The sequence below is a fragment of the Cryptosporidium ubiquitum genome, assembly GCF_001865345.1.
Source record: "Cryptosporidium ubiquitum isolate 39726 chromosome Unknown contig_1, whole genome shotgun sequence".
Taxonomy (NCBI): domain Eukaryota; phylum Apicomplexa; class Conoidasida; order Eucoccidiorida; family Cryptosporidiidae; genus Cryptosporidium; species Cryptosporidium ubiquitum.
The window spans coordinates 457,602-483,930 of NW_021639816.1; the positions used below are offsets into that span (position 1 = coordinate 457,602).

Here is a 26,329-nt window from a genome sequence, read left to right on the forward strand (position 1 = left end):
TTGCTTGATTCGTGTCTTTGTACATTGCGAGTGATTCGAAACATTTTCACTTTTTAAAAACGTTGTGGGGTACATCATTCAGGCGCCAAAATGTGGGTGAGTTTTGGTATTAATTAAGGTATCTTGTTTTAGCATTGTGAAAACATTTCACAAACCATACATAAAATTCTGATTTTTGAGTTTTAAATATTTTTCACTTCTTATTTTTCGATGGTTGTTACGGTATCTTTAAGAAACTCAAGTGATTCAGGGAAACCTTTGGAATTGGAAAGTTTGAAAGAGAACCTTTCAAAGGGTGGCCAAGACCACATTTTGACTTTGCTTGAATCAGGAGATTCTGAAAATGTGAAAAGACTCGTCTCCCAATTGATGACTTTGGAAGGTTCTTGCGTGGGTGGTGGTTTACTCGGATATATTAATAGGGCAAAAAAACTTTTAAAAGACTCAAAGGATGGTGTGAACCCAAGAGAGGGATGCTATCCTGAAGTTCCAGAGGTGGTTAACTTGGAAATCGGCTCCGATGACTTTAAAAGATATGAAGAGCACGGTTTTTCTGTCTTGAAAAACGTGGCCTTTATTATGGTAGCTGGTGGTTTGGGTGAAAGACTTGCATTTGAAGGAATAAAGATAAGTATTGAGCTATCAATGGCATCCAAAATTACGTTTTTCCAGCTATACACAAGTTACATTAAAGAATATCAGAGAAGACTGAAAGAAGTTTTTGGAGAAGATATTTCAATTCCTTTGATTATTATGACATCTGATGATACTGACACTATGACCAGAAAGTTTTTAGAAGAAAATGATCATTTTGGCCTAAGAGGTGACCAGGTATATATAGTAAAACAGCTTAAGGTTCCTGCTTTGATAGACTCTGAGGCAAAAATTGCTTTGGACCCTGAGGACAAATACTCTATCTTAACAAAACCTCATGGGCATGGCGATATTCATACTTTACTACACGGTTCTGGACTTTTGAAAGATCTTTCTAAGAAAGGAGTCAAATATTTGGTATTCATTCAAGACACTAATGCTCTAGTTTTTAATTCTGTACTTCCAGTATTGGGAGTAACAGCAATTGGATCATTTGCGATGAATAGTTTGACAATCCCCCGTATTCCATGCGAAGCAGTTGGTGCTTTGTGTAAGCTCAGATATCCAGATGGAAAAAAGATTACTATTAATACAGAATATAACCAACTCACTCCTTTACTTAAGAGCTGTGGTTTGGGGTCAGATTTTGCGGATGAAAAGACGGGATACTCTCCATTTCCTGGAAATTCTAATGTTTTATTCATTTCAATGGATTACTACCTAAAGACTTTAGAGAAGACTGGAGGAGTTGTGCCTGAATTTGTGAATCCCAAGTATTTAGATTCAACTAAAACAGCATTCAAGAGCCCAACTCGTCTTGAATGTATGATGCAAGATATTCCACTCTTATTTGAATCTGAATACAAAGTTGGATGTGTACAAATGCAGAGATGGGCTACATTTTCTGCTTGCAAAAATAGTTTGGCTGAGGGAAGAGCAAAGTATAGCGCAGGAGTCTCTATAGACACTGCCTCTGTAACTGAAGGTGATTTCTATGCTGCAGCTTCACAGTATTTGAGATTAGCATCAAAAGAAAAGGGTGTTGTTTGCAGGATTGAAGAGAGTGAAAAAGACCCAGTTACCGGAAAAGAAGATAAACACTCTCTGATCAAACACGAGATGATCGCTGGGATACCAGTTAGAGTTGGAGCAATGGTAGTTTTGCATCCCTCATTTGCATTTAAATACTCCGACCTTCTTCAGAGGATTTTGGAAGGCCCTATTAATATCACAAGCAAATCCTATGTACATATTGAAGGTGATGTGGTGATTAACGGAAAATTCTTTGTTGATGGTTCAGTTAGAATTGTGGCAAAGAATGGTTCCAGGATTGTCATTAAGAGTCTCGTTGTTAATAACAGTGGCACCATCAGATATCAAATTTCAGAACAAGAGATGGCACATGCAACAAACAACCAAAAAATCAGAGGCTACGGAATCAGACATGAACAAATAAGAGAAATCGTTGTAGATAACGGGGAAGAAGTTATTATTGATGATGGAAACTAAGTCAATTAATCTTTGCATCTTTTTTAATGTTTTTTTTAAAAATTATTTTTACTATTTTAATTTTTATGTAAATTCCTACGTGTTTGCATGCATAATTCCCCCTTTAAATATAATTTTTCCCTTAAAACACCCGCCATAAATAGGCGGGTAACACAATTGTTGCAGGTTTATCCATGAAACGTATTTAAAAAAAAAAAAATTAAATTTGTCAAAAGGCTACGAATCATGTAAAGAACACAAAAAAAGTATGGTTCTAATATCCTGGGAATGTGTGTGTGACCGGACTTATCCAGGACAGTCCCTGTACATAGTAGGAAACCACCCAAGATTGGGAGTTTGGCGAGTAACTAATGAGCAGGAAGAGGAGAATAAACCTATTCGACTTATAACTGACAAACTTTCCTATCCTGTATGGAGAACAAACAAGCCAATTAGGATTCGAGGTGCGTGCCTTTTGGAATATAAATTTGTTATTGGAAAGGAGAGTGGCCCATGCGAACAATTAGAATGGGAGCCAATTGAAGGGAATCGTTACTTACAAGTTGACGAGAATTTTCCAGAGTATAGGTACGTTATTCAATGTAGCTGGGGAAATATCTCTAAAAGTACGATGCGTTTTGAGGAGAATTTGGATAATAATGATGGAACTGATGATCATTCTTGTAGAGTAAAGTCTGGTGCAAGGCAGAGTCCAACAGGAAATGCGAAAATGTACTCAGAAGAGGATGATGAATCTGGAGATGGAGGGACTCACGAAAGCTCTGTGACACCTCCACTAATACTGAGCAGAACAGGGTCTAGATTAAAACTTCTCTTGGACAGATCTAGATTAATTTTAAGCACCAAGGGAGACATTAACCAGTATTATACTTTGGAAAACACCATAGGAAGGGGGTCTTGGGGAGAGGTAAAAATAGCTGTTCAGAAAGGGACTGGGATTAGGAGGGCAGCAAAGAAGATTCCGAAGTACTTTGTTGAGGATGTTGACCGTTTTAAACAAGAGATTGAAATTATGAAATCGTTGGACCATCCAAACATAATTAGGCTATACGAGACTTTTGAAGATAATGCTGATATTTATCTAGTTATGGAATTATGCACTGGGGGAGAGCTTTTTGAGAGAGTTGTTCATAAGAGAGTTTTTAGAGAAAGCGACGCTGCAAGGATCATGAAGGATGTATTGAGTGCTGTAGCTTATTGCCATAAGTTAAACGTTGCTCACAGGGATTTGAAGCCTGAAAATTTCCTTTTCTTGACTGATTCACCAGATTCTCCATTAAAGCTTATTGACTTTGGTTTGGCAGCCAGATTTAAGCCCGGGAAAATGATGAGGACAAAGGTTGGAACTCCATATTATGTGAGTCCACAAGTTCTGGAAGGACTTTATGGACCAGAATGTGATGAATGGTCAGCTGGAGTAATGATGTACGTTCTGCTTTGTGGATATCCTCCTTTTAGTGCACCTACCGATTCTGAGGTAATGCTTAAGATTAGAGAAGGCACATTTACATTTCCAGAAAAGGATTGGCTCAATGTTTCTCCTCAGGCAGAGTCTTTAATCAGGAGACTTTTAACTAAGTCTCCAAAGCAGAGAATTACTTCTTTACAAGCACTTGAACATGAGTGGTTCGAGAAGCAACTCTCCTCATCTCCAAGAAACTTATTGCTCGATAATGTAATTTCAAACTTTAGAAGATTCCAGGGACTTTCAAGACTTAAAAAAATTGCTTTGACATTAATAGCTCAAAACATTGATGAAAGAGACATCCTAGATTTACACGATACATTTATGGAATTGGATACTAGTGGAGATGGAACATTGAGTAGATTCGAGATTATTGAGGGAATTAACAGGATAGGATGCAGTCCTTCAATTGGTATAGAAGCTCTTCTTGATGAAATTGACCCTGAAGGCACTGGAACTATTTCCTATACAAACTTCATTGCAGCTTGCATTCAAGAACGTCAATTGTCCCACGAAAGTGCATGCAAAGCAGCATTTCGTGTGTTCGATATTGATGAAGATGGACAAATCAGCAACAAAGAATTTCTCAAGGTTATGTCTTTATCTAGCAAGGTTAAGAAATCTGATGATGAGCTAGCTCAAGAACTGAGTGAATTTATGAAATCAGGAGATCTTGACAAAGATGGTACCATTAATTTTGACGAGTTCTGCCATGTAATGAGGAGAGTTCCGTCCAAGTTCCTCCTTGGAGAGGCTTCTGATGATACTATCAATATGATGAAAAGATGCTCCTCTAGAACTAACATTAATTTATAGTCTACTCTTTCAGTATCAACTAATACTATTTCAGGGCTAATAAGTAGAAAAAGATTAGGAGGCCTTAATATTGACTGTTATAGCATTATGTGTTCTTTCTTTGTTTACATTATTTGTATATTATTAGAATTAGAATTCAAAAATTTAGAATTTACATTCAGTCTCATAATTGGCCCAAAATTAGGCATTTTCTAGTACATTTTCGTCCCCTGCCCCTTCTCCCTTCTCTTTGTAAACAGTATTTCTTTGTTTAACATCAAAAGAATAGTTACCCGGTAGAATTGAGACGGATTTAGTTATGTCAAATGTTTTATAAATCCCGACAAGTCTGTCAGCTGTCTCAAACATGTGGTTTCTGAGAGAAACCACGATGAACTGAGCATTCTTGGTCTTTTCTTTAATGAAAGTTGCAATAATACTGACATTTCTAAAGTCCAGAGCTGCATCTACTTCATCCATAAAGTACAATGGTGAGGGTCTAAATTGGTGTAAAGCAAAGACCAGAGCCAGGGAACTCAGAGTCTTTTCGCCTCCTGAAAGGTTATGGATTGGCCTCCAGCTTTTCTTCGGAGGTCTTACTGAGAAGATAATACCGTCTGAAAATGGGTCCACACTATCAATCAGTTCCAACTCTGCATCTCCACCGAGAGTGATCATTTGGTAGATTTCCTTGAGTTGGGAAGCAATTATTTTGAAGCCCAAAATAAACTCGGAGTGTCTGGCCTGCCGAACAGTATCAAGGTGTCTCCTACTCTCATCTCTGGCATTGGTTGCCTCTTCAACCTCTTGGCTCCTTCTATTGAACTGCTGTAGCTGAGTAGAATACTGGGAAAATATATCCGAAGAAGGTCTGAAATTCTTTGCTGGACCTCCATTAGAATATTGCTCGCATATTGTTTGAATTTGTGCCCGCAAAGATTCAATACGTGGTTTCAACTTTGTAGACGTCATATCCCCTAGTATTTTCTCATACTCAGTATCTTGAACGTCCTGAGCAAGGAACTTGCTCTTAAGGGACTCTAATTCAGGATCCTGACCCACTGGGCCTTGTTCATCTTTTTCAGTTTCTAATTCTGGAATAGAGGGAATAAAAGATGCATCCGACCTTATTTTTTGAAGCTTTTTTTGTAGTTGCTTGATGCCTTGATTTTCAAGTTCTGAAATCTTACTGGAAATCACATTTAGCTTGTTGGAGAGCTCTACATCATGAAGCTCGAGCTTTTCAATTTCTTTTTCAAGCTCCTCAAATCTGGTCTGGAATGAGTTATGCTCACTTAAAAATGACTTCAGTTCCTCTTCAGCGAGTTTTTTACTCTCCATAATCTTCAGAGCAACTTCCTCAAGGGACAAAAGTTCAGACTCTGTCTTTCCTATAGTTTCTCTAAGAGCCTTAGCTTTGCTTTCAAACTGTTCTATAGACTCGATAGCTTTGAGCTTCTTTTTTTCCGATAAACTAATTTCTACCTGGCTCTTGCTGATTTCTTTCTCCATAGCTTCAACGCTCTTTGTAAGCTCCTGCACAAACTCAGATTGTTTCTTCATTTCAGGACCTCCAACTTCATTCATCTCCTTTGTATAGCGATCAACAACAATTTGCTTTTGCTTCAATGATGCTTCTAAAGTAGATATTTGTTTCTTTAATTCCCCAATCTCTGTCTCTAATCTTGAGATCTCTGCACTAGTCTCAGCCTGGTTATTCGTGGGAGATTCCTGTTCAGTATCGGTATGATCCTCTGATCGGGATTTTTCAGTCTCTTCTATTAATACAAGCTCTATTTTTACTTTCTCAAGAGCAATTGAATACTCATTAATTTCATCTTTAAGACTTTGTATCTGGTCTTCTAAGTCTTTGCATTCAGATTTCATTTGGTTACATCTGTTCTGATACGCTTCAAAATCACTCTCTAGCTTTTTGACTTGTTCAGCTGTGAAACCTTCTGGAACCTTTCCTTCCTTTTTACCAGTTTGTTTCACTGCCGTAACATTGGGACCACCTCCCGTCATTGTTCCGCTGGAATCAATAAGTTCCCCATTAATAGTTACCACCCTCCATCTCTGCTTTCCACTGTAGGAAATTTTGGTTGCAATGTCAAGGCTATCGACAATTAAAGTGTCCCTCATCGCAAAATACCAAGCAATCCTGAATTTGGGGTCTTTGAATTTAACTAGATCAAAAAACCTTTTGGACCCTTCTGGGGCTTTAAATGAACTCTCCATACTTTGTCTAATACTAGCAGAAATTTTCTCCAAGATAATACAGGAGATTCTCCCTAGATTGTACTTTCTCACATAATTAACCACCTCTTGTGCATCTTCGGTAGTCTGTACAACAATGTTTTCAATGTGTGAGACTGAGGAGGTTAGTGCAAGCTGAAACTCTTCATCAACCTTCCCTAAATCACCAAGCCTACCGTATATTCCACTTTTTTTGGATTCGGAAAAGTACTTCATCACAGTTTCTGATAATGACAACTTGGAACTTTTTTGTTTTGATTCCGAGACAACCCTGGTTTCCAAATGATTATTCGAAGCTAAAAAGCTCCTTGCCTCATCTAATTGAATTTTTTTAACAGACAGAAGACTACTACTCTCACTTAGCTCCTTTTGAAGCCTCCCAAGCTTCTTTGATTTTTCATTAAGAAGCGTCTCACTGTTTTTCAGGCTCTTAGAGACATCATTTTTCTGCTTATTCAAGGTTTGAATCTTTTTAACAGCATTTTCCTTTTCCTTCCTATTATTTTCCTCACTTTCTTGTCTCTGAATTAGTCTTTGTTTCAAAATATCCAATTCAACGTTTAACATATCATGGGACTTCTGGAGACCCAGAAGTTGTTTTTGTAAAGGCGATAGTTCTTGTTCCGCCTTATCCTTTTTCTTTCTAGCCTCCTCAATCCCATCCTTAACGTTTTTCTGCAATAATTCCAACTTCTCTTGAGCAGAATCAAGGTCTTTTGCAATCTTTGGGACTTGCTTTTGTTTTTTTCGAACCTCATCCTCCAAGTCGACAATTCTTTGCTCCAGTTCTGGAATTAATTTTCTTTCAACTTCCGTTGACTCTTCAAGCTTCGTAAGTCTCTTCTTTGAATTTTTCAAAGTAGCTCTCAGTTCCTCGTCTTTGAGAATTACATTCTTTAACTCACTCTCCTCCTTTTCAAACTTAACTTTCAATTCATTAATCCTAGAATTAGTCTCCTTACTCTCTATTTCAAGCTCAACTCGCTTATCTTCCAAAGCCTTCTTTTGATGAGCTAGTTCTCGCTTCAAGTCCAATTGTTTGTTTTGTTCGTCTTTCAAGGCATTAATCTGTTTTATCGCATCTCTTTGTTCCTCCATATGAAGCAATAGTTTGGCAATGTAAATTTCTCTTTCAAGAGTAAAGAATTCAATGGCCATATTATATGGAGCTTTCAGAGCATTAAGCTCCTTCTCAGCAATCTTAAGTCTGTTCAACTTTTCTTGACGGAGCTCATTAAACTGTTCCAGCTCAATTGAATGCTTTTCTATATCCGGAATAAATTTGCTACTTCCTATAATATCTTCGATATACTCTAGTAGACCATCCTCGTTCCCGTTTGTAGATTTTGGTTTCATCTGAGCAATTAGCTCAACTTCCCCTTGAAGGATGAGAAACCTATTATGCTCCAAATCGGTCCCTTTTCTACTCAATAACTTTGTGACCTCTTGATAGCTTGATAATTTTTCATTTATATAATATTTTGTTTGTTCACTATTCTTCTGTACCTCTCTCTTAATGACAATCTCAGAGTTTGGGACAACTTTGTAGGCATGCTCATCGCCAGGTATATCTATAATTTCCTTAAAATGTACAGCGACACTTGCTTTATCGTTGTTTGGATAATGCTTGGAGTTATGAATCAGCTCAGAAACTTTATTCAAGCGCATGTGCTTTGCTCTTTTCCCAAACACAAACAGCATAGCGTCTATTACATTACTTTTACCACTTCCATTTGGGCCTACAATTGCAGTAAAAGATTTGTGAAACGGCCCGATAACTTTGTTGCCTCCATAAGATTTAAAGTTTTCCAAAACTATTTTGTGGATAATTAGACGTGGTCTTTCCTGCTCTCCTCCAATTAATTTTGACTCTTCACTTTCTATACTCTCCATGTAGAAAAATCATTTCAAACCTTTGAGCTCTCTACTTGCTTTATTTTTCCTTTCTTTCAAATTATCTTTTTACAACTGTGGGGAAGGCTTGGCGGGAAAACATGCATAATGGGGAGCAAGTGCAAGCAGTTAATACCGGTACTAAGGAAAAAGGCAGGCAATAAAGAAAGAAATGGCAGCTAAAAATTATACATATAAGTATTTCCAAATACCCTAAAGTATTGGAGAAATTGAATACTAAACTAAATATTTAACTTGGAAGTAGGATTTAATATAGTAAATTTGAATGAGTACTAATCCAAAAGATACAAGGAGCTCAAGAATACTCCATAAAGCGGCCTTCTTTCTAGATGATTCAATTGCTTCCATTTGAAATCTTTTTCTTGTTAAGGCATACTTTTGCTTGTCAGAAGCAATTGATATTCTTTCGTAGAGCTTCTCCATAGATTCAATTAGCCTTTTGGATTCAATATTACTCATTACATTGTTAATGTTAGAATTATAAGACAGGTTTTTTATACTGAAGTTCACAGTTTGTTGTACTGAGTTCATTAAATTTTTGAAGCAAAGTTGATATTCTGCGTTTTTTTGAGCATTAATACTAAAATCGCCACTATTATTAACTTTATCCATAATTTTTGAGTTTCCATCACTTTCATACAAAGAAACTCTAACTCCCTCATATTCCGATTCTATTTCAAATGATCCAATAAAGTGGTCTCCTGTAACAGTACGAAAATGAATGCATTCTGTATATCCTGGATTTAAAATGAAGTAAAGGGCATTTGTATCAATAGGGGATAAAGCAATAAGAATAATTAGTGTAATATAAATAGACCCAATTTTCATAGGTATCCAAGCCAGTTAACTAGAACTTAGAAATTCTGTTCGATTACTAATTGACCTATATTTTTGTTATTTTCTAATACTTTTAAATAATATTTTTGTTATTAATTGGCATGGTATTCTCAAATCCACACACGTTATTAAATTCCCAAATTTATGCCTTAGTTTCTCCTTTCACGTTACCCGCAAAACGAGACAAGATCACAGAAAATATTAAAATGTCAGGCGGTCATAAATTTTCATTTGGCGGTAATCGAGTTGGACATATTTACTACGCGGTAATTACTCGAGACGTAGTAAATTAACGAATTAAGTTGGTTTGATTTTTTCCAATTATAACAAAAAAGTCTGGATAAATATAATTCTGGAAAATGGTAAGTTTCATGGAGAATTAATGGTTTTCTACGAGCCGTGTTAACGTTTGCTTTCTTTTAGGTTAATATTCCAAAGCTTAGAAATACTTTCTGCAAGGGATCAGACTGTCGCAAACATACTCCTCACAAGGTATCTCAATATAAGAGAGGAAAGGAGTCACCAAGAGCTCAAGGTAGAAGACGTTACGATCAGAAACAAAAGGGTTATGGTGGTCAAACTAAGCCAAAACTCAGAAAGACAGCTAAGACCACAAAGAAAATCGTTTTGAGATTGGAATGTACCAAGTGCAAACAGAGACGCTTCCTTGCTATCAAGAGATGCAAGCACTTCCAATTGGGAGGTGACAAGAAGAGAAAGGGAGGTCCTGTCTACTAAGTACTTTAGTATATTAGAAAATTCTTTATTAGTTGGATGCTCCTGGATCCGACCCATAGTTTTAAATAATAGGTCCCTTCTAATCTTCTGTATTTCTAGGAGTTTCAGATCTATTCAGTACTAACGGCTAAAAGAACTTCTACTCATTTATACATTTAGTTAGGGAAAATTGACTCGAGGTAGAGAAGATTTGGTGGATTAAGAGAAGTTAATTTAATGTAACAGAATTCTAACAGACCAAAGATGAGTTAATAGCCAGGGAGATACGAAAACAATTAGAATGTGGAAATTGTGCCACCGAGAGTAGGGAAGCACTTCTCGTCAAATTTTAGTGATTCAGGTGTGGAAACCTTGTTTGGATGTGATTCACTCTGTTCACTGCAAGTTGTGGTGTTTGAATTTGAAAGAGAGTTTGAAAGAATTTCACTGATTAGATTTCTAGCAATATTGCATTGTTCTTCAGTACCTTGGAGAACTACATGACTGGAATTTTTGGGTACGTTTATTGACTCGCAATTAGCCTTGCTCCTGATTTCATTAAGTACACTTCCCTTGGTTCCTATTATTAGCCCCATCTTACCACTTGGAATTTCTATGATTTCCTTGGTTTCGTTTGAAGAATTTTCCAAAGTTTGCTTGTTAAACTCTACAAACTTTTCCTTAAGCTTCAAAACCTCCTCCTTTGATCCAAGGAGCGAAATTGAACTCTTCTTCTTTTCTGCCTGAATAACCTGTACATTTGGGAAACTAGAAGTAAGCTTCCTCAGATGAGATCTCTGATTTCCATAAAGCTTGTCGTATGTACAATAATCAAGTTCCAAAACTTCTAAATGTGCCTCTTTTGCCAGAATCTCATCAATTAAACTTTCTGCCTTGGCTTTGGCCTGTTCTGAACCCAAAACCTCAATTACAACAGTGCGACCTTCTTGTCTCTTCTGAGTTGAGATCTCTACAGAAGCTTCCTTTTCAATCTTCTCACGCCTTGAATGGTTGAGAACTCTGAGTTGATCCTTGTGAATTGTCTTAGTGAATGGAGTATACTGAGCTCTTTCCAAAAGATTGAGCAAAATTGGCTTGGCCTTTTTGATCTCTGAAGCAGGACCAACTAGCATAACTGAAGATCCAATTCTGACAATTCCCATTTTATTGGAGTCTCTCAATTTAGAGAACTCATCCAAGATACTTCTAGACATTCTTGTGTTGGTGTCTTCCGATGAATCTTTTCCGGGTGGACTGAAAAGTCTTCTAACTGCCTTATTATCGGCTTGAATACTCTCAACTTCTAGACTCTTAATCAACGTCGAAAGCTTGTTCTTGGCAACTTCACATTTATCAGGCTTTCCGAATATCAAAATCTTGCTATCAGGCTGTGAATCTGAAATATCAGCCAAACTAGTGACCTCTCTAGATTTACCTCCAAATTGAATACGAACGCTTGTATCGGTTTCCTTTTCAATGGAACGTACAGTTGGAAGGAAGTTGAATTGTAAAGCTTTAGCAACAATTAATGAAACAGGGATTGAGACAGTGTTGTTTGAAATATCGGAGTTCTTGTTGATTAATTCAACCACAGTTTTTGTGGACTCTGGCGAACCTAAAATAATCAAAGAGTTCTCCATACGATTAATAATAACAGAGAGTTCATCCTGTAATGATTTCAGGTTAATGTTTCCTGTCATTGAGTAAAGTTTCTTAATGACGCGTGGGTCTAGTGAGACGGTTTCTTGTGAACTGAAATCTAATTGACGAATACTTTCCCAACATTTCTCAATGTCCTTAAGTAAGCCCGTGATCTGCACTGAGTTGCCGGTAGACTTCTCAACCAAAGCACCGAACTTCTTCTCCAAGTTCTTGGCCATCTTAGAACTGGAACCGAACAAAACATCCAATAGATTACCTTTATTGTTTGGAAGTTCAAATACTTTTGTTTCAATTGAATCGCCGTCAATTGAAGAATCCTGCTTTAAACTCTTGACCTTATTTACCAATCTCTTTTGTTTGTTGCTATCCATAGCTGCCTGTGAAAGCTCCCTGTTGATAGAAAGCTTGCGTTCTATTCTAGTTCTAAGTTCATTACATTGGTTTTGGAAGTTGCGGTAGTTCTCATATAGTGAAGCTACTACCAATAACTCCTTCAAGTGCTGGTGGAACTCCTCGTCATAGCCCTCATCATCCTTAGATACTAGCTCAAAGTCACGGAGCTGCTCACAAATGGTGTTCACACTGAGTTGCTTTGGCGGCCTCTTTAAGTTAGATGACTCTTTGGACAAAGTTTCAGAAATCTCTGCCAAAAGCTTGTTCAATTCCCGTTCCTGTTCCCCTTTCTTACTCAGTACCTCCTCTATTGGTAAAACTGAAAGATCCAACATGCCACGTAACCTAGAATTTGCCTTGGAAAGGAATTCTGACCTAGTTTTTGACATTGGATCATTTGGAAGCATTGCTTCAATTTCTTTCTTGGTTAATGGTTTTCTTTGTTTTGTAACTCCTTGACCTTCTTGTGAATTTGAATCCACATTCTTCTTCTTCAATCTCCTCTTTAGATTCTTTTTCTGAGTTGCAGAAAGTCCTGAAAAGTCTATAACTACTGGAGTTTCCTCAATTACTTGAGGCTCTTCAATTTTTTCTTCATGCTTATGCCTTTGTTCAACATTAGTCTTACCATTTGAAGGAGACTTTTGTTTACCCTTCCCTGAAGCCCCTTTACTTTGATTTGGTCTCTTCTTTGCCATCTCGATTCCAATAAACAATTAGATTACGTTACCAAATAGATATATATATCTATTGAATTATTAATCCCCAACGAAAACCAAAAAATATATATTTGGTGTTACACTTGAAAAATTCGCGTCTGTTCCTATCTCTTCAAACCCAATCCAATTTTCTTTACCCCTCACTCTTTACAGCCTCACAAGAAGTCGTGAAGCGCAAAAACTTTATAAATTGGTTTTATTTATTAATGTCTACAGGTTCGAGCCATAATTAATATATCTCAAGTGGGGTCTCGGCTGGCGGGAATCCAATATCTTGCTTAAATTTTACGGATAATATCGTCCGTTAACTATTTAATAGTGAGATTCCAACCCATTATTACAAACTCTCACAATTAATGTTAAGTCTCGTAATGTATCGACTTATTTTTTCACAACTAATAACTCAATTTTTTTAAGATTTTTAGCATTTTTTCTACTTTAATACCTCTAAATGGTGATCTTGGGCTTTAGAAGTAAAAGCTTTTTAAAATGAAAAAAAAATTAAAAATCTGTGTCTGCATGCACCGTTAAATCGTAATTGGGCACTTTTATCATATTTACATGCATTTTTTTTGTAATATGAATCTTTAAAGGTAGGAAAGTTGTATAGAATGTAGTAATTTTTTGCTTATTTGTTTCATATCTCCATAGGAATTAAATCGATAAGAAGCTTTTATTTTGTCCCAGACAGAACCTGAAATTTATTTGCTTTTGGCAATTAAAAACCGATTTTTTCCTAATAAATGATTTCTAATTTCTCAAACTCTGCACTTGGCGCGAAATGCCAAATCAAAACCTGAGATTTCTGTGTATTATATTATTATTTGCAAAAGTAGAATAAATTTTTGATAAACAAGGGTTAATATTTTCGGAAAGCAGTGATTTATATTCTTAATGTCTTTTTCAGAAAAAAGTAAATATAATTCCTATTCAAATTGTTCAAATCCTGTTAAGGAGGGAAAGAAAAGTCTTTCAAATACTTTTTGCACAATTGCGAGCAAGGCAACTTCACTAACAAAAAACATCTTGTCTACTTTTAGGCTATGCTCACCCTACAAAACAGACGAGAGTTTGAAGCGTCCAAAGATCCTCATTCTAGGGACGGGATGGGGATTTATGAAGCTGTCAAAAGGCTTAGACGTTTTTTCTAACGATGTTAAAGTAATAAGTCCAAACAAACACTTCTGTTTTACGCCTCTTCTTACACAGATCGTTTCAAATAGGCTTCCAAAAGAAGTGTGCGAAATCCCTCTAAGTGAACTCACGTTTAGAGGAAATAAAGAGATGATCAAACATATTAAAGGGTTAGCTTTGGATATTGATAAGGAAAAAAAACAAGTTATATATTTTGATTCCGATCAGAATAAGCAGGAAAGAATTTCCTATGACTATCTTATTATCAACGTTGGTAATGAAAACTCAAATATTATTCCTGGTCTCAAGGAAAATGCACTTTACTTAAAAAATGTGGAAGACTCCATAAAGATGAGAGATGCAGTTGTTGGCTGTATTAAGGAGGTTAATGCCAATTGGGATAAAATGAGTGACGATGAGAAACATAAAAAGCTCACATTTATTGTTGCTGGAGGAGGCCCTACAGGAGTCGAAGTTTCAGGTGCATTTGCAGAGTTAACCAAAGATTTCTTTTCTAAAAATGAATACAAGAGACTTGCTCCATTTCTTAATATTAAGATTGTAGAAATGGCAAATAAACTATTACCCATAGCTAGTGATAAGGTTTCAGAGTATGCAAAATACATCCTTAGTTCAAAGGCAGGAATTGAAGTCATGTTGGAAACCAAGCTCAAAAGTGTTTCCAAAGACTCTGTTACAATTGAGAAGAAAGGCGGAGTTGAGGAGGTAATTCCATATGGAGTTTTTGTTTGGGCAAGTGGAGCCTCTCCTAATTCATTTACAAAACAAATCTGCGAAAAAGTTGAGGAGCAGACATTCTTTAAAAAGGCTATTTTGGTTAATGAAAGACTTCAAGTTCATGGAATCCCCAATGCATATGCACTCGGAGATTGTGCTCTAGTTAGGCCTAGTAAACTGGCAGATAGGTCAAAGGAGATTTACCAGAGTGCTTTAAAGTCATCATTTGGGCCTACTGTTAATTACCTTAAAAACAACTTTTCTGCTGAGGCCTTTCCTCAGATGTTTAACTTATCAAAAGCCGAGAACCTTCCAAAAAATGATGAGATTCTAAGTGAAGAAAACTTAAAGACTTTACTTGAAAAACTGGATTCTATGTACCGCTCTCCACCACCTACTGCTCAGGGAGCATCTCAACAAGGAGAGTACCTTGTGAATCTGTTCAACAATTACCCATCAGAAAATGAAAAGCAAAAGTGCCCAGCATTCATTTACAATTGGAAAGGTGCTACCTGTTATATTTATGATGATAACATTGTTTTCTACACTCCATTCGGAAGCATGTTAGGTGGATACCACACACAGTTTATCTGGCGATTAGCGTATACTACTTTAAACCCAAGTTCGAATTCCCGAATTTTACTTTCAAGAAATTGGTTTAATCCATTTAAAAAGTTTATTGGAGGGTATGCAAACGATGAAATTTACAAAATGAGTTTTTCTAATTAAGCAAAAGAGATTATATTGTTTTACTGTGACTCAAAACTCATTTTTTTTACTAAATAGATGACTAATTAATATAGGACTTAATGTTCGTTTTCTACTTTTTGTATTCATTATGTCTATTTTAAAAGGCTAAGCTGCTTCAAAACACTTGATCACATCCAAACAGACTGATTCTGAGTTGGATCTGCAGGTAATCTTAACAAGGCAACCAAGTTCAACATTATTCACAATTATTGCAGTACATAAAAAGGGAGTTTTTGCAAAATAAGTCCCAGAAAATAATAGAGTGTGGTTGGAAGCTTCTGGGTTAACATTTTCTGTGTTATCACATGCAGCTGCGTTAACTAAAGCCAAAAGTCCATTAACAGCTGATGAAATGTTCTTGTACGAAAATGAAAACTTGGCGATATGTTCAATTCCGTTGGTTTCCAAAATACTCCAAATGTTTTTGAACTCTCCCTGTCTTAAATAGTTGGGTACTATACAGTCAGAATGAGAAAGAGTTACTGGGTCAATAGTAAATATATCATTATATCCGCAGTCTTCGTCTCCATCCTCGCAATATAAATAGTCCAATTTACATGGGACAACATTTGATACATTAGGGAAATGATCTTGGGTGGAATTCTGAGTAAGTACAAAAATAGACTCAGCTTGTCCAGGGTCTAATCTAGGAATAGGGACGCTTGCCAAAATCGAAAATCCATCAAGAGCAGCCTCAAACTCAACATTTACATCTTTTAAAAGAACATCATTTAGAGTATTTGCAACCAAGAACTCTAGAACGACAAATTTACCTTCATTAAAGAAGTGTTTCCTTAAATTAACCAGGTATTCGGATTCGCTCTCAGTTAAAGGAGCAGAAGTTGAAGTAAATAGATAGCTACCCAAGTCTTCAGTTGAAATGCAGTCTGAAAGTCTTTCATATATCAGAGAAATATTGACTCCAGGAGAGGCTTTTTCAGATGAGTTTTCTGTTCGGTTTAAGTTTCCTTGAACTCCAGAAGTATTTAAAGCCTCCATAGAGGCCGAAACTGAGCTTGTGATAGAAGTTTGTTGGGAACCTTTGGTTTTTGACTCAACAGGATCTATTGGGATAGATTCTAAGTCCAAAAGAGTTTCAGGGTCGTTGGAAACAATTTTACCGAGGATACGGGAAAGACTGAGAATTTTGTCGGTTTCCATAGATATTAGCTGCTCTCCAAAAAGCTTTGAGTTATTTAAATCAAATGTATTATCATCTTGATCATCAAGTGAATCTGAAGTTGAATTGTCATCGATGATCATAGTATAAGTATTTGTTCGATCTCTGACCTCATCATCATTGTCTTGGGAGCATACTTGAAGAAGGGTTCTAATATCTTCTTTAAGTTCACCACAGACCAGAGCAATCTGAACTAAAGCATCTATACTGGCAGCTCTTACTGCTGAACTCTCCAATATTAGTCTATTGTAAATATACCTAATAAATCTAGAGGGAGCATTGGTCTTTGGAACATTCTTTCCTAAAAATCCCAGAATTCTGATTGTAATTACTGGATACTCACAGTCCTCTATAGTCTCGCAGGCATGGTAAAGAATACTTTCCAGAATGTCAGGAATTTCTTTGGAAATATCGAATAGTGTATCAATTACAAAAGACTTAAAATCGAGGCTTCCCTCTTCTCTTAAATTGGTTGCTAAGAATGAGAGGATATTCTTATGTTTTGCAGGATACTTTAGTATGAGATTTTTAGTGGCTTTGATAATGTCTTTTTTCCCTCCGTCACTAATATCAGTAATAAATGCAGGGATCTGCTTGACAAGCTTATCTAGATTGCTTTCTTGAGCTATTTTTAGTAAAATAGTGAGCACCAAAGTTGCCATGATTCGGTTAGAGTCATTAAGTAAAGGTTCCAATTCGTGCTGACATTTAAACACAATATTCGGGTTCACATTGGCTAAGTCATTCAGAATTCTCACGGCAGCGAACTTTGCCACTGAAATATTGGAATTTAAGAGCATTTGAAGTGCATTTGAAATCTGTGATATATCAATAAATCCAAGCGCTTTTTGATCCTTTTTCTCGTGTAAATACTTCAAAATATCGCAGATCCCTCTAGAAGCTTCCAAAGATACAATTTCGCTTCTGCTCTTAAGCATTGTATGGAAACAATCCAATATCCAGCTTACGTTTTCCCAGGAAGAATCTTGGTTGCTCAGTAAAAAGAACAAATTCTTCATTTGCCTGAGCATTATGCAATCACTGTAAAATGACTTTATAGGTAATTTGTAGAGCATCTCTATAATCTTTTGCGTTGCTAATCTATCATTGTTCCTTAATTCGAATAAAAGTACCAATGCATGGTATTGTACCATCCCATCCCTGCCTTGAATACATTCACTTATTTCATTCAACCAACGCCTAGGAATATCTCCGTGACCTCTTAATGCTAAATTATAGCCACACATCAATGCACTACTTGCAACAAAAGAGTTCTTATCAACTATTGCAGACTTTAAATATCTCTCAATTTGGCCGATCATCGTACCATCAGCCATTTTACTTATTACCCTGAGAGAGTTTGCTCTATAACAATCATTATTGCTATTCATATCCTTAATTAAAGAACTTATAACTACAAATGCTTCACTCTCATTCACTTTTAAACTCTTTATTGCCAAGTATACAAGCCTCCTTAAATCCTGATTATTCGACTGAAATAATCTTGTGATCCCAAAAAATAAATCTGACCACTCCTGGTCAGTAAGTTTCTCTCCACTATTAATCATATTCAAAACCTTGGTTAAAACTGTGCAGCATTTCTTTGAGTTCAAAAGGGCTTCGCTAAAACATCTTGTTTCTTGTAATATTGAGCTTTTTTCACCCAAAAAAGGATTAACTACAACCCCCTTATCGTCACTCTTCAAATCCATTTTTTCCCCAATTTCCCTCCTATTTGGTGTGAAGAATTTTTATTAAGAGGAAAAAAAAACCTTTTTGATTACTACAACTCAGTTCTTTGTGCTTCCCCTCAATTCTCTCACATCTACAGTTTAAGGTTGCCGCTATAATTAATCTTTTTTTGCTCAACTGAAATTTCAAATTTTTTATTTTTAAGAGTTAAATTCACTAATCAGTTAAATTTCCTTTAGGCTAAAAAACCTTCTAATAATTTTGCAAACCATCTCAATTATTTGTTTGTTTTTCTTTCTTCTCTCATTTCTCCAAAATCAAACAATTCTTCTGTTTGATCTTCAATCTTTTTTCTCTTTCAAACGTCTTGAATTGCAAATAATTCTTTTTTTGAGTCTAATTTTGAAAGTTTAAGATTAATTCCGTATATTTTTATCTGCTACCTTTAATTTTTCCTAAATATATCAAGAAAATTGTAGTATGTGTTCCCGCCAAACCCCACACCAAAATACTAAAGGCAAATTGTATTGAATTCTTGAAGATATATTGAAGATGGTTGAAGAGAGATTGGATTTTATCGAGGAATTTACGAAGACCAGAGAGGATCTACAGAAACGCTCTTTTTCCAATGTAGACTGGGACGTGGATTATCTACTAATGAACGAAACGGTAAGTTAAGTTATACCTATTTAACGCCAGGTATACAAGGGTAAATAATTAAATCAAATTTGCAAATATTGATTTTCTAGCTACTGCCTTGTAGAATGGTATTGACACAAAAAGAGTGTGCTTTTATGTCCATGGATAATCAATCAAAAGAAAACAATGAGGTATGTACGGGATTTTAACTGCACAGTAAATAATTAACTTTGAATTATAGATTTCTGCTGGTGAGGTATTGCAGCTCCCAATATGGCTTGCAAAAGAACTACACTCCAGGGGTTTTGTTGGTATTAACTATCCTGATTTTCTTTCGTCAAAAATGTCAAATGCTTTGAAGACTGACCCCTGTAGTGTGGATTTAAACAATATTTCACCTTATTTCTTTCAAGTTAGTGTAATCCTACTGAGCATACTACAAGATGAATTGTTTCTCAAAGTAATTTTGGAATCTTTTCGAAGTCGCCTTGAAAAGTTGTTTCTGGTCTCAATCTATCTGCATTTTCCAAACTCTTCTGAATCTTCAAAAATGAATAGTGACCATACAAAGGTATTTCTTAAATCTCTTACCTCTATTGAAAAAGATATGTTAGAAGAATCTTCCATTAGATACTTTCAGTCCGCCAATGCTCTATATTGCAGAAGAATCAAATAGACACAATATAAACTATATATAAAACAAGGTAATCAGTGTTGAAGAAGAACACGATTAAAAAAAACAAATACAGAATTATAATTAAGATTTGTGAGAAAGTTTAAGGACTAACGTCTTTTTCTCGAATAACGAGCCTCGCCACCTCTTCTATCCTCCTCGTGTTCTCTTCCTCTTTTCCTGTCCTCTTTTATTGCCTGTTTTTCGAGCTCATCCCAACTTAGACCTTCTTCTTCGTCGCTAGAAAGCTCCTTAAAAGAATCATCTGAGCTTTCCTCCTCAAGATCCGAAAGATCTTCGTCATCATCGTCGTCATCATCATCATCATCCTCGTCTTCATCACTTTCGGAATACTCCTCATCCTCATCATCATCTTCTTCGTCGCTTCCATCCTCTCCTTCGTCACTATCCTCACCTAAGAAGCCGTTAAAGCCTCCATTCTGTACGAAGTCCTCAATATCACTCAAAATAGTTTTTAATACAGCATTCCAGTTAAGGTTTTGCCTTCCTTCATAGTACACAATCTCCATTTCGTTAAGCCAACGTTTAATTAGGTCGAAATATTCGATAGGAATCGAGTCAACTCGTTTAACAGGTTTTGTATAGTCTTTAGGGACAAAAATCATATCAAAGTTGCGGAGTCCCTGCTCAACTCTCTCAAACGAAACAACTTCAATCTCATCTAATGAAAGCACAAATGGTGGGAACTCTAATAAATGAACAAGGCAAGATGCCGTAGGAAATAGCTGGACATTTGAAACTCCAGCCCTTCCGGGTACACCATAGAATCCAAGATCTCTATATGGTATCTCTGCCTCAAAACTATTCTTACTAAGCTCCTCGATTCCCTGTATGAATTTTTTATACTCAAGGTTATATCTTTTCTTTGTCTCACGTTCACGTTGTTCTTCCATTATTTCATCTGGATCGTATACATTCCTGCCTCTTCTCTGTTCTAAGTCATCGATCTGGTTCCCAACCTCTGAGTAAAACTGTATGTCCTGGGTTTTCTTTTTTCCAAGCCAAATTGAATGTTTAAGATGTAAATGTAAAATTACAATGAGATCATTCTCCACAGGTTGAAAGATCGCATGTTTAATGCTGGTATATAAAATATCAATTGTTTCACCTTTGGATGAGCTAAATCTGAATCCATTGTTGTGGGCCTCTAATATACCATGTTGACGTCTACCCTGTCCTATTGTAGGTCTGATTCCAACATCCTTAAGAACCACTCTTTGTTTAGACCTGTTAAAGTCAATTGGCTGCTGATTTTTTATCATATCTTGCTCTGCCATCTCCTCCTCAAGTGTACCTTTTTGTTTAAATCTTTTAATTAACTCTTTAATACTTCGAAAAACTGTATTCAATGTTTTCCCATCTTCAGAACGAATCATCAATTCTTTGATAAATACAGGGGTCTTTAAAGTGCTTGGCAACTGTTCCAAAGAAATTCCTGTTGGTAACAGAAAATTAATTCTCAACACAAAAGACTTCCTTCCTTCTTCCTGAGTACAGACAACATTTTTAAGTAGTCTAACGTGGAAAGGAACTAATAGACCATAAATTGGCACAAGAATAGTCTCTTTTGCTGTGTCAACATATATTCTATTTGAACTTCTCTCTTTAGGATACTCTTTAACAGACTTGTAACTTGAAATCTTAGAGTTAAAAAAGTCCTCTTCTGAGTCCGAAATATCCCCTTTTTGGTCACTTTTTTCCTCCTTTTTACCTCCAAATCGCTTCTGAAGCTCAAGAAGTTTGCGTTTTCTAAGTTCTCTTTGCCTATTTTCTATCTCCTTGAGTTCTTCCGAATGTTCTGAGTTATTTACTCTTCTGGTTGTTCTTCTTAGCCTATCCTCAATTATTAAGTCTTCCTTCGACCTCCTTTCTCTTTTAACCTCTGAATCTTTGATTTTTGATTTTTGATGTCGATCGTCCTTGATATCATCTTCACTGTCTTCTTCTGTCTCATCATCATCAAATTCATCCTCAGACTCATCAACCTGCTTTTTTGCTGGCTTTTCCTTTTTAACTTTTGGAGTCTTTTCCTTCTTTACAACAGGCTTCTTTTCTTCAGGCTCTTCATCATCTAGTTCGTATGAAACATGCTCCAGTTTCTTACTACAACCCTGAGTCAGGACTTCCACCTTTCCTTCTTCAGATAAAAATACAGTATCACAAATCCAAATTGCATACTTTTTACCATTGGAATCCAAATTATTGAAGCCTATCGACAAATTTAAAGTCATTCCTTTCTTTACTAAGACATCAGGGGACGATCTTGGGCTGATTATCAAGGATGGGTCTCTGAACTCAATTCCGATACAATGTCCCATAATCTTAACAAACTTTTGAGCAAGCTCAGTTCCTTTTTCCTCAACTATTTTCTGGTAAATACCAGAATATAAATCAATAAAAGAAGTTCCTTCCTTTATTCTTGAAGTTAAAGTTTCCATGAGCTCTAAGCAATAGTTATAAAGTTTCTTCTGTTCCTCAGTCAAGTTTAAAAAATACGTCCTTGTAATGTTTGCACAGTACTCTCTATACTTTGATCCAACACTTAATATTATACAGCCTGATGTCAGGCACAAGTTTTCATCAGAGTTCTCCACAGCTTTTAGATCAAAATTAGACCCACTTTGTACAAGAGAATAGACCAAATCTATGTCTTCTGGATCCAAACCATACTTTGTTTTCCAAGTGTTGTTAATCGTCTTATCATCCAAAGCAGCTTCTGCACGCCTTCCAATACTCTTATGTGACTCTTTCAGTTCCTTATCCAAGATAGTCTCGATTCTCTGGAGTAGCACTCCTTTCAACATTTGAACGGACAAAACAGCGGCCTTTTTGCATAGTTCCAGCTCTACTTCGTCTTTGTGGCACAGAAGGTAGTCTACTGATGTTGTCACCATCAGAGATTCCTTGTTGCTGAATAGGTTATCACCTGAAAACAATTCTTCGCACTGTGATGCAAACTGGCCGTCCTGCAATCCAATTGCCTCTATTCTTCCAATCATATTTGTAGCTTCCGAGATGCTTGAAATAAGTTCCTTATAACTCTCAAATGATTCTTTCAGATCACCCTTCCTCTCAATTAGAATTAGCTCTATATCTGGGAAATTATTTGAAGATCCTTCTACTAGTTGTTGTAGGATTGATACCTTCTTTTGACTTGTTACTATTAAAAGCTTCTTTTTACGGAAAAACAAAATTAATGTGTCAGAAAATTCGAAGCCAAATAGCCAATAATGGAGTGTCATACTCTTATAAATTACTCCATCCTCTCTAGAAGAACCTTTTCCACACAAAACATACAGAAGGTCTACCTCTCTTAAGTTTTTGAACACATTCCTGTTATCGTATGTGGCGTTCTCCTCAAGCCATATAGAATAAAGGAATTTGATCCTCCTTCCAAAAGATGCAACGTCTAACTTGACCTGATCTTTGCCCATTTATCAATAATTTTGGCGAAAATCTCTATTTTCTTGTTTTCGCCTTTTTACTTTCCGGTCTCTGTTTATCCTCTGCAGTGTACCTCTTATCAAGACCCCACTTTGTCAAGCGCCTAATAATTAATTATATGCCAAGTAGAAATGAAATAATTTCTTCGTTTTTATTAATAAATTAAATTTAAGCAAAATATATAAATAAAAGACTAAGAATATCTTACTTTCTAACTTAAAATAATTTTTTGGAAACTTTTGTTCTCCAAAAATTATTCCTGGATTTTTTGTAAAACATTTAATACCGTTGTTTAATTTTTCTTGTCTCCTAATCTGCATGCTTTATTTCTTTAATCTATATTTTGAAACAAAATTGGAAAAAAACATGGGTAAATAAATTTAATACCCAAGACTTAATGTTAAACTATCTAAAATATTATCGACTACAGAATAAAGTATTATCATTTCCTATCTTTTTCTTTCAATTGGAATTTTCTCAGTATTCTTATTAACATTTTCATTGATCAAATGTAATTTTTGGAATTGTTCTAGTTGCATCCTAATTGTATCTTTGTGAATTTCACCAAGATTAGAATCGCTCTTCAAGAAATCAATGTCTTTTTCTTGAACTTGAACATTCAGAACTCTTTCTCTTAAATTAGGCTGAGGAGTAAATATATTCTGGTCCTTCTTGACCATATTTTCTGCAATAGATTGTAGGGCCTTGCTTTCTGGATCAATTTTCTTTAAAAGCTGAACTAAGTCCTCGTGACTCCTACCTTTAATTAAATCATAATTTGGCCATTTTGCATTGATCGATTCTTGTTTAACCATATGGTTATACTTGTTTTCTGAAATTTCCAAAGCTTTCTTAGTTTCCGCCAGCTGTTTTTCAATACTTTCAATCTTTCTCTCCAACTCGAATTTTTCACTCTCTAGCTTCTTGTATAATGGGGAAGAAGTCTGAGCTTGAGGAGAGCTTTTGTCTTCAATATTTGTTGATAATATTATAATTCTTTCTCTTAGCATTCTTATTTGCTCATTGGAATCTTTGAGTCTCTCTGATAAATGTTTGTTGTCTTCTTCCATCATGATAGAAACATGTTTAGCAGATTCTAATTCTGAGCCTTTAGACTTATAGAGTTCATCTAATTTCTCGAGATGAGTACCAATCTCAAAAAGAGACTTTTGAATTTCATTCACAAATGCCAAAGCTGAATGGTCATTACTTAAAATTGAAGCGATAACCTCAATTTTCCCGAATACAACATTCACAATTTGTACTATATTAAGAACTAAGTCATTTTTAGTTTCTATTCCAATCTTATTGTTAGTAGGAAAAACAGAATACTTGATATCTCCTATCTTTTGGTGGATTGTGCTCAATTGTTTTGACAGTGTTGCAATTAACTGCGATTCGTTATTTGGCTTATCCTTTTTTGAAACAAAGTCATGAACTGCTTCTCCTAATTGAAACAAACTTTCTCTAAGCTCCTTATTTTCCTTCTCCAAATCACTTTTTGAGGAATTCACGCCTCCCTTAAATTGATCCCCTACATTATTTGAAAAACTAAAATTTGAATCATGAGAACTAGGGAATTCTGGAGTCGTTATTCCTGTATTTTCAGGAGCACAACATAAGATTGAACCAATTCCACCTGAATTTGGGCTTTTTACGCCAGAATTTTGTCCACCACTTGGCTGAGCACCGCAAGTCCCCATCCAGGGAATAAATGAGTTAAGTAACTTTGTCCCTATTCCTGTATTGTATTTTTCTCTTTCTGGAGAAGGCATTGGGGAGGGGGAAACGTTCAAGTTCTGTGTTATTGGAGGTCCTGGGACTGAAACACCATTAATACTTTGGTTTTGAGCAGTAAATGTTGACATCATCAATTCTTGAGCTGGAGTAAGTTGGGTTCCTAAGCCAGGAGGATTTCCCATTGCTCCTGGCCTTGGAATTGGTACTTGCCTTGGAAACATTTGTGATTGTATATTCGGAGGTATATGGCTTGATCTTTGTGGCGAATGTGGAGTACTGTATACTCCCATTCTTGGAGCTGCACCTGGAAATACAGGACCATTTTGCCTTGCTGGCATTCCGCCGGCCATGGGACTTGGAATTGCCCCCCAAGGTTGAGCATTGAGTGGCATTTGTTGCATTTTTGGGATGCAAAGTTCCACTTCTATTATTAGTTACTTTACCTATTAAATACGTAAATCTACAATTCCCGCTCCTAATTTGATTTTTTGCTTTTCTATTATGCCATTTAGCCTTGTATTAATATGTTATTTTATTGACCTTCAGTATATGTCTACAAAATGTCCATATTAGAATTATTATAATATAAAAAAAGGCTGAAATAATTAATTAAACTTTAATAGATTAACTAAGAAATCGTTAAGAAACAATCATTAAATGAGTAAAATAACATATTTGATTTCTAGCTATGATTCCAATTTTTACCTAACCTCATCTCCATAATTTTTGCATGCACACCTTTTGGCGGTAAACTAGTTTTTAGATCAGTAGGAGATATCAAATAAATAGGAGAACGAGCTTAAATAAAACTTTATTTTTGCGCCAGCAAAAACTTTGTATTTAAGAGTTTTTAATTAGAGATTTAACTTTCTCCTTAAAGTAGTAAAATTTTGACTTTTATTTATTGACTCTTCTAGTTAATTTCAAATGAGAAAAACTACAAATATAGAAAAGAGAAAGTGGAGTAACCACCTTTCTTAAAGGCCTGGGAAGTTGCAAATTTCTTTAACCAACCACACATTTTAAAAGGATTTGTGTCTTTTTGTGAGAGGTTAATTTCTTATTCAACGCCGTAATTGTACTTTGCTGTTATAGGTGTGGCAAAATATAAACAGATATTTCCATGGGTTTCTAAAAGTAACTAGAACTTTATGGATGATTAATAAAAGTTATTTTCTTTTACTAAAAAAGTTGATTTTGACGTATACAAGATTTATTAATACTTTAGTAAAAAAGAAGCAAGGGGGATTAAATAATAGCTTATTGGACACACAAAGAGAGTGTTTGAAGTTATCTATTGCAATTAGGAAATATCTATCTTTTTTTTAACCCACATGGAATAAGTTGGGAGTTTATTGAGAACTAAGAAGGTGAGATGAATAAGATTTTATTATGGGAGTTCGAATTTGAGATAGTATTTTCGGACAAATTAGCGAAATATTACACAAAAGGTACGA

The 26,329-nt window shown here is 35.7% G+C and overlaps 11 protein-coding genes across 11 annotated transcripts; 5 read left to right on the forward strand and 6 right to left on the reverse strand.

Moving 5' to 3' along the window:
• Window positions 1-210: 210 nt before the first annotated feature.
• Window positions 211-2,103, forward strand: cubi_02861 (uncharacterized protein; the record flags this gene model as incomplete). Its single annotated transcript, XM_029019872.1, has 1 exon — window positions 211-2,103. The coding sequence occupies one exon, from the start codon at window positions 211-213 to the stop codon at window positions 2,101-2,103; it is 1,893 nt and encodes a 630-aa protein (XP_028875279.1).
• A 247-nt stretch (window positions 2,104-2,350) lies between these two features.
• cubi_02862 (calmodulin-domain protein kinase 2) lies at window positions 2,351-4,384 on the forward strand (the record flags this gene model as incomplete). Its single annotated transcript, XM_029019873.1, has 1 exon — window positions 2,351-4,384. The coding sequence occupies one exon, from the start codon at window positions 2,351-2,353 to the stop codon at window positions 4,382-4,384; it is 2,034 nt and encodes a 677-aa protein (XP_028875280.1).
• A 180-nt stretch (window positions 4,385-4,564) lies between these two features.
• cubi_02863 (SMC4 chromosomal ATPase) lies at window positions 4,565-8,512 on the reverse strand (the record flags this gene model as incomplete). Its single annotated transcript, XM_029019874.1, has 1 exon — window positions 4,565-8,512. One exon carries the CDS (start codon window positions 8,510-8,512, stop codon window positions 4,565-4,567), a length of 3,948 nt encoding a protein of 1,315 aa, XP_028875281.1.
• A 237-nt stretch (window positions 8,513-8,749) lies between these two features.
• On the reverse strand, window positions 8,750-9,361 carry cubi_02864 (uncharacterized protein; the record flags this gene model as incomplete). The annotated part of the gene is made up of 1 exon (XM_029019875.1): window positions 8,750-9,361. The coding sequence occupies one exon, from the start codon at window positions 9,359-9,361 to the stop codon at window positions 8,750-8,752; it is 612 nt and encodes a 203-aa protein (XP_028875282.1).
• Window positions 9,362-9,729: 368 nt separating this feature from the next.
• cubi_02865 (60s ribosomal protein L44) lies at window positions 9,730-10,108 on the forward strand (the record flags this gene model as incomplete). The annotated part of the gene is made up of 2 exons (XM_029019876.1): window positions 9,730-9,732; window positions 9,794-10,108. 2 exons carry the CDS (start codon window positions 9,730-9,732, stop codon window positions 10,106-10,108), a joined length of 318 nt encoding a protein of 105 aa, XP_028875283.1.
• A 275-nt stretch (window positions 10,109-10,383) lies between these two features.
• cubi_02866 (KH domain-containing protein) lies at window positions 10,384-12,840 on the reverse strand (the record flags this gene model as incomplete). Its single annotated transcript, XM_029019877.1, has 1 exon — window positions 10,384-12,840. The coding sequence occupies one exon, from the start codon at window positions 12,838-12,840 to the stop codon at window positions 10,384-10,386; it is 2,457 nt and encodes an 818-aa protein (XP_028875284.1).
• Window positions 12,841-13,755: 915 nt separating this feature from the next.
• Window positions 13,756-15,462, forward strand: cubi_02867 (mitochondrial NADH dehydrogenase; the record flags this gene model as incomplete). The annotated part of the gene is made up of 1 exon (XM_029019878.1): window positions 13,756-15,462. The coding sequence occupies one exon, from the start codon at window positions 13,756-13,758 to the stop codon at window positions 15,460-15,462; it is 1,707 nt and encodes a 568-aa protein (XP_028875285.1).
• Window positions 15,463-15,588: 126 nt separating this feature from the next.
• cubi_02868 (uncharacterized protein) lies at window positions 15,589-18,375 on the reverse strand (the record flags this gene model as incomplete). The annotated part of the gene is made up of 1 exon (XM_029019879.1): window positions 15,589-18,375. The coding sequence occupies one exon, from the start codon at window positions 18,373-18,375 to the stop codon at window positions 15,589-15,591; it is 2,787 nt and encodes a 928-aa protein (XP_028875286.1).
• Window positions 18,376-18,907: 532 nt separating this feature from the next.
• On the forward strand, window positions 18,908-19,670 carry cubi_02869 (uncharacterized protein; the record flags this gene model as incomplete). Its single annotated transcript, XM_029019880.1, has 3 exons — window positions 18,908-19,024; window positions 19,105-19,185; window positions 19,236-19,670. 3 exons carry the CDS (start codon window positions 18,908-18,910, stop codon window positions 19,668-19,670), a joined length of 633 nt encoding a protein of 210 aa, XP_028875287.1.
• A 107-nt stretch (window positions 19,671-19,777) lies between these two features.
• On the reverse strand, window positions 19,778-23,122 carry cubi_02870 (aminopeptidase family chromatinic protein; the record flags this gene model as incomplete). Its single annotated transcript, XM_029019881.1, has 1 exon — window positions 19,778-23,122. One exon carries the CDS (start codon window positions 23,120-23,122, stop codon window positions 19,778-19,780), a length of 3,345 nt encoding a protein of 1,114 aa, XP_028875288.1.
• A 459-nt stretch (window positions 23,123-23,581) lies between these two features.
• Window positions 23,582-25,273, reverse strand: cubi_02871 (uncharacterized protein; the record flags this gene model as incomplete). Its single annotated transcript, XM_029019882.1, has 1 exon — window positions 23,582-25,273. One exon carries the CDS (start codon window positions 25,271-25,273, stop codon window positions 23,582-23,584), a length of 1,692 nt encoding a protein of 563 aa, XP_028875289.1.
• Between the last annotated feature and the right edge of the window lie 1,056 nt (window positions 25,274-26,329).